Source organism: Scyliorhinus canicula, chromosome 25 (assembly GCF_902713615.1).
Source record: "Scyliorhinus canicula chromosome 25, sScyCan1.1, whole genome shotgun sequence".
Taxonomy (NCBI): domain Eukaryota; kingdom Metazoa; phylum Chordata; class Chondrichthyes; order Carcharhiniformes; family Scyliorhinidae; genus Scyliorhinus; species Scyliorhinus canicula.
Window position 1 is genome coordinate 20,202,604 of NC_052170.1, and position 12,128 is coordinate 20,214,731.

At 56.1% G+C, this 12,128-nt stretch overlaps 1 protein-coding gene across 2 annotated transcripts in view; it reads right to left on the minus strand.

The window, feature by feature from the left end:
- LOC119957135 (GEM interacting protein) overlaps positions 1-11,658 on the minus strand; it is a 101,669-nt gene extending 90,011 nt beyond the window's left edge. The window contains exon 1 of one of the 2 annotated variants that reach the window (XM_038784882.1): positions 11,515-11,658. In XM_038784882.1, the coding sequence (XP_038640810.1) occupies positions 11,515-11,614 (100 nt within the window). In that variant the 5' untranslated portion in view covers positions 11,615-11,658. Of the gene's footprint in view, positions 1-6,279; positions 6,561-11,514 lie in introns of those variants that run through there. The other variant, XM_038784883.1, reaches the window with a different exon arrangement.
- Between the last annotated feature and the right edge of the window lie 470 nt (positions 11,659-12,128).

Genomic DNA, 12,128 nt, shown 5'->3' on the forward strand with positions numbered 1-12,128 from the left:
CTAACCCATGATCCTTCACCTCAGTAAGTTATCAATCCAGTTCACCTTCTTCAACGGGATGGGGGGGGGGGGGATAATCGCTGACAATTAAGGCCTACATTTGTTGCCCAAACCTAATTGCCCTTGAACTGAGGGGCTTGCTCAGCCATTTCAGAGGGCAGTTGCTGTGGGTCTGGAGTCACATGTAGGCCAGACCGGGTAAGGACGGCAGATTCCCTTCCCTGAAGGAACATTAGCGAACCAGGCGGGTTTTGACAATCGATGACGGTCATCATTACTGAGTCTATTTTTATATCCCCGATTATACTAATTGAATTTAAATTACGTCAGATGCCGTGGTGGGATTTGAACCGGTGTCTCGAAAGCATCAGCCTGGGTCCCCAGGATTACCAGCCCAGTGACATTACTCATGACACCCATCTGCTCTTACGAGCCGCACGCCAACTCTCCACAAGAGAAACTGGTAACCCGGGACCACATTGGGCAGACTGATCCACGTTTTCCAACAATCCAGCCGAATTGCTAACCCTCAATGGTTCAGACATTGACTGATGAGCTTCGTTTACAACAGCAACAAGGGTTAAACCTATGGAGGTTTCAATCCCTTGGTCACACACTTATGGAGGGGCTAATTCCTGTTTCCGGGGTTGAACAGCTTAATCAGGCCTTTGACTGTCAAGAGGAGCCTATTGGGTTGGTAAACCTCTGTTGGGATCCTAGACAAACTATTGTTTCTCCCCCCCACTCTCCTCCCATTTCCCAGAAAGCACCAATTCTTGGCTCGGTCAAAGAGATAGGTTTTAACGAATGGGAAGGAGAGACAGAGGCAGAAGGTTTAGAGAGTAAATTCCATGACCATAGAATTCTGACAATGCAGAAGGCGGCCATTCAGCCCATCTAGCAGCCTACGCAGGTCCCCATTATCGCAGAACCCCACCTTACCTTTGGACAAGTTAGCATGGCCAAGCCACCTAACCTGCACATCTTTGGGCTGTGGGAGGGAACCGGAGCACCCGGAGGAATCCCACGCACACACGGGGAGAAAGTGCAAACTCCACACAGACAGTCACCCGAGGCCGGAATCGAACCGGGTCTCTGCCGCAGTGAGGCAGCGGCGCTAAGCACTGTGCTGCCCTGGACGATGGTGAAGAGATCTCACAGGGTTGTATTGTCACATCATTGTGAGTAACACGTTAAATATATTCAAGCCAAAGATGGATAGATTATTACATATTAAAGATATCAAGCGATATGTTGGTAGCGCATGAAAATCGGGTTGAGATCGAAGGTCAGCCATGATCATTGAATGGGGCTCAATGGGCAGAATGGCCTACTCCTGCTCTTAGTTCCACCCAACCCTACTCAGCAGTCACTCAAAGAATTCAGAGCTCAACATTTCCCACTCAATCTTGCAAAGTCAACTGACACAATGTCACTGCAGACTCTGAATACTAAATAACTCCGCAGAGAGAGAGAGAGTCAGAAATCTCTCGTCATCGTGTATGGAAAGATGTTGAGCGCAATCTACCAGCCACATTGCGCTTGAGCGCGAGCCCGGTGCAACCGGTAGATTTCGGGAGAGCCTCTCGCGGGCTTGGCGGCCTTTACGCATCGCGAGATCTGGGTAGAGGCGTCGGAAACAGAATCCCACCCAAAATGGCCGTGATCAAACAGCGTGCGTCTAAGTAGGGTTTAACCCTAAGTTAGGCAAGTTTACGTGGTATCTACCGGCCTCCCGGGAGCTACCAGCCTCCCGGGAACTACCAGCCTTTCCAGGTAGGCCGCAGCCAGGCGCCGTTGTCCTCACAAAAGTGGACCAGGTGAAACGGCTCCCCGGAGGGTGGGGGGGGGTCTCTCCCAGACCATGGGGTTCTGCTGAGGGGGAACCCCCAGGAGGGGAAGGGCGTTGACATTGCCCATGTGTGTGTGGGGGACCCACAAGCTCACTTAGAGTTTGGAGCACCCTTTCAAAATGGCGGCCGGATCTCCGGGTTCAGCTCCCCAGCGACGAAGAAAATGCCAAGGTGCCCACGTTCCAGGGGCAGGGCGACACCCTGCACTATCCCTGGCCACTCAGGGGCCTCCGATCTCAGAGTTCAGCTTCCCAGTGACGAAGAAAATGCCAAGGTGCCCACGTTCCAGGGGCAGGGCGACTCCCTGCACTATCCCTGGCCACTCAGGGGCCTCCGATCTCAGAGTTCAGCTTCCCAGTGACGAAACAAAAATTCTCAAGTGTGGAACTAAGCTGGTGAGAAACTCCCCCGGGATCCAGAAAAGTGATCATTTGTCGTCAGATATTGGTGGGGAACTTGCCGGAACTCCCAGCAAAACCCAGCACAAATGACACTTAAGAAACCTTTCCGTTAGATCGGGCCCCTTGTATTCATCAAGTGACTGTGGATAAACAAGAGCTAATACCCAAAGCTGGGCAGGGTAGGTGGATTGGCCACACTAAATTTCCCCTTTATTGGAAAAAAAAACAAGAGCTAATTTTCCTGTATATTATCTGTCGATGTATAACTTCACAACCCATGCGCGAATAAATAGACTCGCGCCTCTACACCTTCCCCCCTCTCCCCTCCCCACCGTGCCGTGCCGTCCCCCCCCCCCAATCTTCAGCTTGGCTTCCTCATGTATTTGTCTTGTTTGGGGAAGTTTCACAGAATATCTGATCCATGAGGGGTTGGAATTCTCCACAGAATCCCTACAGTGCAGAAGGAGGCCATTCGGCCCATTGAGTCTGCACCGACCCTCCGAAAGAACACCCTACCTAGGCCCACGCCCCACCCTGTCCCCATAATCCCTCAACCTAACCTACAGATCTCTGGATACCAAGGGGGCAATTGAGCACGGCCAATCCACCTAACCCGCACATCTTTGGAGTGTGGGAGGAAACCGGAGCGCCCGGAGGAAACCCACGCAGACTCGAAGTGGATGTTCGGAATCAAACCCGGGTCCGTGGTGCTGTGAGGCAGCAGCGCTGACCACCGTGCCACCGCGCCGCCTCGGGTGAAGTCCTTGCCTCCATCTTAAACCAACTCGCACCTTTAACCGAGTGAGGTCTCCCAGCGACACTTCACGGGTCTAAGGCGTTACCACCAGGCCGGCAGGCCGGCAGACCCCAACGTTTGGTCGAAGCGATGGATTTGAAAGGAACGTCTCAAAAAGGTGGCGGGGATGGGTGGAGGGGCTGAAGGGAATGTCAGGAGTTTACGGCCTAGGCGGCTGGAGGCATGGCCACCCAGGGTTGGAGCGAAGCAGGCGGGGAATGCGCAAGAGGGCAGAGTTGGTACGGTGTGGCATTCTGCCAGGGCGAGGTGGGGCCAGTGAGACTAACAAAAGGCTGAGGCAGTGAATTGCAGAAAGGAGGGTGGAGGAAGTGACATCATGTGAGCAAGCCACAATGACTCCACGGGGTAAACATGGACTGAACTAATTCCAGTATCTACAATCGTTAGTTTGGTCTAGTGTGCGGCACGCGTGTCCCACTGGATGGGAGGCCAGGTGACCCTCCACAAACTGGAGCATAAAATCCACGCTGCTGTTCCCAGTGGTGTGCTGAGTGCCGCACTGTCGGTGGTGAGGCATTAAACTGCTCTCTGATGTCAAGGTGAAACATCCCCCGAACTGGCACCGTGGTTAGCACTGCGGCCTCACAGCACCAGGGACTCGGGTTCAATTCCGGCCTCGGGTGATTGGTAATGTGGAGCTTGCACGTTCTCCCCGAGTCGCCAAGTGCTCCGGTTTCCTCCCACAGTCCAAAGATTTTTAAAAATAAATTTAGAGTACCCAATTAATTTGTTCCAATTAAGGGGCACTTTAGCGCGGCCAATCCACCTCCCCTGCACATCTTTCGGGTTGTGGGGGCAAAACCCACGCAGACACGGGGAGAATGGGCAAACTCCACACGGACAGTGACCCGGGGCCAGGATCGAACCCGGGACCTCGGCGCCGTGAGGCAGCAGGGCTAACCCACTGCGCCACCGTGCTGCCCCGCAGTCCAAAGATGTAGGTTAGGTGGAATGGCCACGCTAGATTGCCCCGTAAGTGTGCTATGATGTGAAGATTAGCTTATGGGGTTGCAGGGACAGGGTGGGACATGGATTGGTGCAAACTCGATGGGCTGAATGGCCTCCTTCTGCACTGTAAGGATTCTACGACTGTGTGTTGAAATAAGAAAGCTCCCCCCCCCCCCCCCCCCCTCCATTGTCCTGGCCCAAATATAACCCTCAATTAACACCACTAAAAACAGAAGAATTAGTCAGTAATCTCTCCAATATGTGTCAGAACCAGTCTACGTGACACAGGAACTTCATTTCAAAAGTATTTCATTGGCTTTAAAGCACTCTGGGGGGAGGGGAGGGGGTTGGGGGGGGGGGGGGGGTGTGGTGGTTGGTGGGGGTGCTGACGATGGGTAAGACGCTGTGTACAGATACATGTTCTCTCTGGCGATGTTTGCACCGTCCTTCTGTCAGTCTACCTCACCGGTGCTATGCACTGACCCTGTCGCTAGGATGATCCACATCACGCGAAGCCACGCCACACAAATGGGCAGGTGTTTTTACTGTGTTGGACCTGGCACTGAGGCCCACACTGCCTCAGGTAGGTGCAGAAGGGCCCAGCTCCCATCGGCAGCTCTTCGCCTACACATTGTCGCAGGCTTCAACCCAAGGCCCGTTGTGGTTGGGTAAGCGGAGGGTGGAGAAGAAAACCACAATAATCAAGGGGGGGCGGGGGGAATCCATGCAAGGATTTGGCTCCGAGCAAATTGAAACTGGTGGCGGAAAGAGTCAGAGAATGAAACATACTTAGTCAGCAGATTGATGGGATGCCCTTCCCTCACCTCTCCTCTCCAATCAACCCCAGTCTCTTCCCTGCCCATCACCGGACCTCTTTCCCACAGCCCCTGGTCTCCCACCTACCCCCCTCCCCCCCTCCACTTCCTAAGGTTGACAACTCCCCAGGACTGGCCTAGAGTCTCCAGGGATTGGAGAAAGGTGGTCATCGGGGCGTCGAGGGCGCGATTCAGCGGATCCCGGCGCGCTGCGTGACTCACGCGCCTGCCCCAAATCGGGGCCCGCGCCAGGCCGATCAGATTCAACCCGGTGCCCAGGCCTGGGAGGCCTCGCCACCCAAACGTGGGCCTGCCGTGACGGCACCTGGGTGGAGGGGGGGGGCTCATCGGCCTTTGGAGAACCCCCCCCCCCCCCCCGGGTGGTCGGGGCGGGGCAGCCGTGCCACCCGGGCAGTACTACCTCGTTATTGCCACCCCGTTAAACGTGCCGTTCGGTGGACTTTAGCTTCAGTCCGCTGAGCCAGGCCCCGAACAATACTTGGGTTTTCCGCCATTTTGTCTGAGCAATTCTTTTTCGGAGATATAAAAAAATATTGAAAAGTAGGGGGGGGGGGGGGGGGGGGGGGGGAGTGGGGGGGGGGGGGGGGGGGGGGGGAAACAGCTGTTTGGCTGTCAGTCAAGTTCCGTCCACTCGGATAATGAGTCCTTTTTGTTGATGTCCGGTTGATGTCGGGAGCCAGTGCCCCAGCGAGGATGGACATGTTGGTCGATGAACGGCTGAGCTTGGAGGGCAGGTCATGTGATGACATGTCCAGGAATACATTTCGCAGGGCAGCACGGTGGCCTAGTGGTTAGCACAACCGCCTCACGGCGCTGAGGTCCCGGGTTCGATCCCGGCTCTGGGTCACTGCCCGTGTGGGGTTTGCACATTCTCCCCGTGTCTGCGTGGGTTTCGCCCCCACAACCCAAAGATGTGCAGAGTAGGTGGATTGGCCGCGCTAAATTGCCTCTCAATTGGAAAAAATAATTGGCTAATCTAAATTTAAAAAAAAAAAGGAATACATTTCGCCAGAGTTGGCGACCCGAAACTTTCCCAAACCCTCCCCACCCCCCTCACCAAATCCCCGATCCTCTCAAATTCAGGGGCACTACAGCGAGGACATCTGGAAAAAACCCTCTCTGTCAACCTGTTGGAGTGAGATTTTAGAGATTGGATAATAACAAATAGAAACATAAAACCCTGGTTGCCACAGGCACCCATCTGTTTCGGAGACCCAGGTACTCGCGCACATCTTCCAGCGACACGCAAATGTCACAGGATGTGGTCGGCGCTGACCTAAATGGAGGCGAGAACCCGATGCCTGAAAACAAATAGCTCCTCTAACTGACAGCCGTTGCTTCAGAACGTGCCCAACACGGAGAGTCTTCATCTCTAAAAAGGACCGAGTTACCGCCCTCCGCCGTCGGGGGCTGCTCTTACATACCGTTCTCCTCCGCTTCTTCCATGTTTCCCTGTCAACGCGGGATCCCAAAGCCTCACTCGCCAGTCGCTACGGCAGCTTTCCTGCTCCTCCGCGTCTCCGCTCTCGACATCGGGGGGGGGGGGCCGTATCAGACAGAAAGTGGAGGAGGGGGCCTCACAGGCCCCCGGCTCATTAGGGCTTCAGTTCCTCCGCCGCCGGGGGAGGGGGAGTGAGGCGTTTGGGGTGCCCAGCTGCAAACGACTGGCCTTCCCTGGGCCGCCCCCCGGCGCGCGACGCACACCCAGCCACTCGCACACAGCCTGCTGCCGCAGGGCAGCTTGCCACCCCCCCCCCACACACCGCCGTCCCCTCGGGCTCTGTGACATCAGCAAATCTGCAAAGACAGTGCACTTCCTCCTTGCGACCGCCTGCGAGGTTTTACTCACTGAACGCTCCTGCCACTAAAGTCCCACACATAGAACATAGAACATAGAACAGTACAGCACAGAACAGGCCCTTCGGCCCTCGATGTTGTGCCGAGCAATGATCACCCTACTCAAACCCACGTATCCACCCTATACCCGAAACCCAACAACAACCTTAACCTTACTTTTTAGGACACTACGGGCAATTTAGCACGGCCAATCCCCCTAACCCGCACATCTTTGGACTGTGGGAGGAATCCGGAGCACCCGGAGGAAACCCACGCAGACACGGGGAGGTCGTGCAGACTCCGCACAGACAGTGACCCAGCCGGGAATCGAACCTGGGACCCTGGAGCTGTGAAGCATTTATGCTAACCACCATGCTACCGTGCTGCCCTGTACAGCCGCCTAGATCCGAATCTCCGGAATTTCCCCCCTTCAGGTCTCGCCGCTTCCCGCCTCAAAATCCCTCCTTCTAAGCTAAGCTAACCTGTCCCAATCTCGGAAGGTAGACAATAGCATATAAACGTAACATCTCCTGATGCGGTTCAGTGTCAATGCTGCTATAGTGCCTTGGACTATTATACCAGGGCTGCATGAACGCAGGTTCCTCTTCACAGAATCACTACAGTGCAGAAGGAGGCCATTCAGCCCATCGAGCACCCCACCTATCCCTGTAACCCCACCTAATCAAAGAACAAGGAAAATTACAGCACAGGAACAGGCCCTTCGGCCCTCCCAGCCTGCGCCGATCCAGATCCTTTATCTAAAAACCTGTACACTTCAGACAATATGGGGAATTTCAACACGGCCAGTCCACCTAACCTGCACATCTTTTGGGTAGAGGCCACAATGGGGGGGGCGGCACAATGGGGGGGGGGGGGGGGAAGAGATTTTGTTTAATTAATGCTTTTTGAACCCTCCCATTAATTCATCACAAAATGTCAGAGGTGGAGAAGACGGTTCTTGAAAGTAGGCACTGGAGTGGAGGTGGGAGATGATGACGATGGGGGGCGGGGGAGGGGCGGGGGTTGGGGGGGGGGGTGGAGGAGCAACGGAGGGGGATTTAAAACTTCCCTCTCCCTCCTTCGCTTGTTCATGGGGGTTTAAGGTAAAGTTTTCTCGCTGCCCCAAGAGATTCTGAACCCCATTACAGTGGGGGTGGGGGAGGGTGAAACCGTTTTCCTCAAATCCCCTCGAAATCTCCTGCCCCCCCGATCTTATATCCATGGCTATTGACCCCCTACTCAGGGGAGAGGTTTCTTCCTATTTATCCTGTCCATGTCCCTCATGATTTTATACCTCGGTTGAGGTATACCGCTGCCTTCTCTGCTCCAAGGAACACAACCCCAGCCTAACCCCAGCCTCTCTCCATAGCTGAAACGCTCCAGCCCAGGCAACATCCTGGAGAATCGCCTCTCTGGTCCAATCACATCCTTCCTACAGTGTGGTGACCAGAAGTGCACACAGTACTCTAGCTGTGGCCTAACCAGCGTTTTACACAGCTCCATCATAACCCCTCTGCCCTTATATTCTATTCCTCGGCTAATAAAGTCATGAATCGCACATGCCTTCTAAACCACCATATGTACCTGTTGTAATATCCCGCATTGGGCCTATGGGGTGGGAATGATGGGGCTGGTTTCTCCGCTCCCCGACGGCAAAATCACGTTCGGCGATTGGGCGGGGAATCCGGCGAAATCGGGAACGCCGCGGTTTTTCAATTCTCCGCCCCCTGGAAATTGACGGACCGTACGTCACGCCGAGTATCCACCGCCTCAGGCCATTGGCCGAGGCCCACCCCACGATGCTCCGTCGCCAACTGGCCGGGATTCGCCACGGCGTGGCTGACTCACACCGTCCGGTGGTTCCGGACTCAGTCTGGCGCCGCCACGGTTGGGGGACGGCCGATCGGCAGGCGGCGGCGGCAGGGGGGCTAGGGGGCTTCACTTGGGGCTGGGGGCAATGTGAGCTTGCGGTCCGGGGTGCACGTGCAGCCGATGCGGGACACTACTTTGGCGGTCCAGGTCCACGGGCTGAGTTCACCATGGAGCGCGGCACGGCCGCTGCAGGCAGCCGCCGTGCGCATGCGCGACCTCCGACCCGGAAGTGCTGGGGCCCGTATCGGCAGCTAGACCGGCCAACGCTACGCCGGCTCCCTGCTAGCTTCGTGCAAAACGGGCAATGGGTGGCCTTTTGACGCCAGTTTTCCTGGTGTAAAAAACCTCCGTTTCCACGCCTGCGTAGGGACATAGTCTCCAAAACGGAGAATCCAGCCTGTGGTCCTCCCCATGGCCCTTGCAGAGTATTGCAGGGGGGCCTATAAGGATTCCAACTGCTCCAGATGACGGATAGGGCAATCACTATGATGCGACCAGCAATTCACTCGAGACATGATAGGAAGTAAACTGTGGCTTTAATAGACTTACAACTGAGCCTGCCTGCGACCAGAAGAACTGAGGGCAGACTCACAAGGCTGCAGCACTTTATACTTCCGGTAGTGGGAGGGGCCATGGCAGGGCCCTGCGCGGAGCCAAGCGTGGAGCCCTGTACAAGCTCCTCATCTCCCCCTGTGGGCAGAACCGTGCAACGGCTCACAGACAGAGCCCACAAGGACACAATACTATACAGTGTGAATGACGCAATGTACATTCACCACACACTACAAACTCAAACCTAGGCCCAAATTCAGCTGAACCACCCCCCAAAGACTTAACCCACCAGTGCCTTACTCCCCCCCCCAACCAAATTCCCCGACCCAGGTGAGCGCAGCAGTCAAAAATCGAGAGAACGAAGCTTCAAACCCCACCACGGCACTTTGAGACTTTGAACAACAGAAGCAACACCCAGACAAAAAAAAATATCTAAGCATGTTGCGCAAACCCAACTGCATCACGCACGCTATTTCGGGGAAGGAAAGCTGCTCGGGTTTTCCTGGCCTGGTCATTATGTGACTCCAGACTGTTTGGATCGCTCTACAGAGAGCCGGCATGTACATGATGGGCAGAATGGCCTCCCACCTGTGTTGCAATGAGTGGGGCCTGACTCAGTGTGGCTGACTGGTAGCTGGCCTGTGGGTGTGATGCTGGCAGGAGGGCCGGGGGGGGGGGGGAGCAGGGCAGTGGACCTGCCTGGGGTGGACAATATGTCAGCGACGCCCACATCCTGAAAATGATCTGTTTTGTTTTTTTGGAAACTGTGCCCGGGCCAAGTGTGGGTTTGCTGAAATGGCTTTGACAGGAAGAGAGCGAGAGAGAGACAGAGACAGAGAGGAAGGCTGTGCTGAACAGACAGAAGCATTTCCTGGCAATTTACCATTTATAGAAATGACACGGTGAAGTCACTGTCGGCTAACAGAGTCACAAGGAGTGAATTCATTAACCCATCGCACACTCTCCGATACTTGCTGATCCGAGACCCCGGATCGTCTCCACTCTTCCCAACTGGTATCCTGCTGAATCAGGATGCTGGCTGCCTTCGTAACAATATCACCAGAGAATTCCTACAGTGCAGAAAGAGGCCATTCGGCCCATCGAGTCTGCACTGACCCTCTGAAAGAGCACCTTATCTCGGCCCACTCCCCCACCCTGCCCTATCCCCGTAGTCCCACTCGGGGGCAATTTAACATGGTCAATCCACCTCACCTGCATGTCTTTTGGACTGCGGGAGGTGTGGTGAATGTAATATATATATGTATATATGATAATTCACACTGTCTTTGTAAGCGCAGTAGCGCCATCCTACCACTAGGGGGAGTAGCGCTGGGAGCACTGAGGAACTTGTACTGGGCTCCACCCTTGGCTCCGCCCACGACTCCTCCCCCTAGTGCAGCTGTATAAATACCCTTGTCCAGAGTCAGCCTGAGTTCACTAAGAGTTCATCAACGGGTAACAGGCTGGCTCTGAAGTAAGTCGATTAAAGCCTAGATTCATATCGGAAACACGTGTCTGGTGAATTGATGGTTCCATCAGGAGGAAACCCACGCGGACACGAGGAGAATGTGCAGACTCCGCACAGGTCACCCGAGGCCGGAAGCGAACCCGGATTCCTGGCGCTGTGAGACAGCAGGGCCGACCACCGTGCCAATGTGTCGCCCGAAGAGCATTCCACAGCCAATTCAAGCCGTTTGATGTTACACCGAGGCACTACACCAATGCAAGTCTTCTCTTCCTCAATATTCACCCACCGTCCCTCTCGTCGTCCATGCAAAGCTGGGAGTTCGACTCTGAAGTAAAGGTTCACCCAGGCCCCTGCACCAGGAACAACCCCTCCCCCCCCCACCCAAAATTCCCCTTGCCGAGTTGCCGCCCTTCACCACTCCGCCCCCCCCCCCAACCCTTCACCCAGGTGTCCACTCTTCACAGCTCATCAATAGCAGGTTATTCGACAGTGAAGGCATCGCAGGCCGGCCCAGCTGACGTTCCCACGTATTCCTGAAGAAGCACAAGTTCCGCGTGACCTCCCCACACCCCACCCTTGAAAGTGGGGGGGGGGGGGGGGCATCAGGAATAAGGAAATGGGTAGGAGGAGAGCAGGGTGGGGGAGAGGAGGGTGGGGGGGGGGGGGGAGGTGAACCTAAGACCTTCTGACCTCGACACAACTCTAATGCCAAACAAATGATGCTGGAGATATAACACAGATAGACGAGGTGCCAATGAATGTCCTGCCCCATCCCCTCCCCCCCCCCACACCCCTCCCCCCCCCACACCCCTCCGCCCCTAGACACTCACAGGGATGAGGATTGTCCCCCCCCCCCACCATGGCTGACCACAGCTCTCACCCCAGCCCCACGTGTTGGGTTCTCTGCCAGGCAGCAAAGGGCATTTCTTACCGTGCACCATATCCGCCACGGTGGCAGCGGCCTCCAGGATAGAGTTGTTGGGGTTCAGCGAGGGGTAGAGGCCAACAATGTGTTTGAGATCCAGCAGCATGGTGGCCAACCTCTCCTGGACCAGCTCCTGCTCCCCGGGCACATCAGCTGAAAGATAAAGTCACACAAACTGATCACTGCCGGCGGGGTGGGGGGGGTTTAGGGGGGGGGGGTTTGGGGGCGGCGGGGGGGGGGAGGTGGTTGGGGGCGGCGGGGGGTGCAGGTGCAGTGCGATTTGGGGGGGGTTCAGTGTGGTCGGGGAGAACACTGCATGGGGGGGGGAATAATGCATGGGGTCACGGGGCTGTAGGGAGTGTAATGGGGCAGGGGAGGGGGGCAGTGGGGACTGAGAGGGGGGCAGTGGGAGGGGAGGGGGGCAGTGGGGAGTGAGAGGGGGCAGTGGGGAGTGAGAGGGGGCAGTGGGGAGTGAGAGGGGGGCAGTGGGGGGGGAGTGAGAGGGGGCAGTGGGAGGGAGTGAGAGGGGGCAGTGTGGGGGGGAGGGGGCACATGGGGAGGGGGAGGGGGCAGTGGGAGGGGGAGGGGGCAGTGTGGGGGGAGGGGGGCAGTGTGGGGGG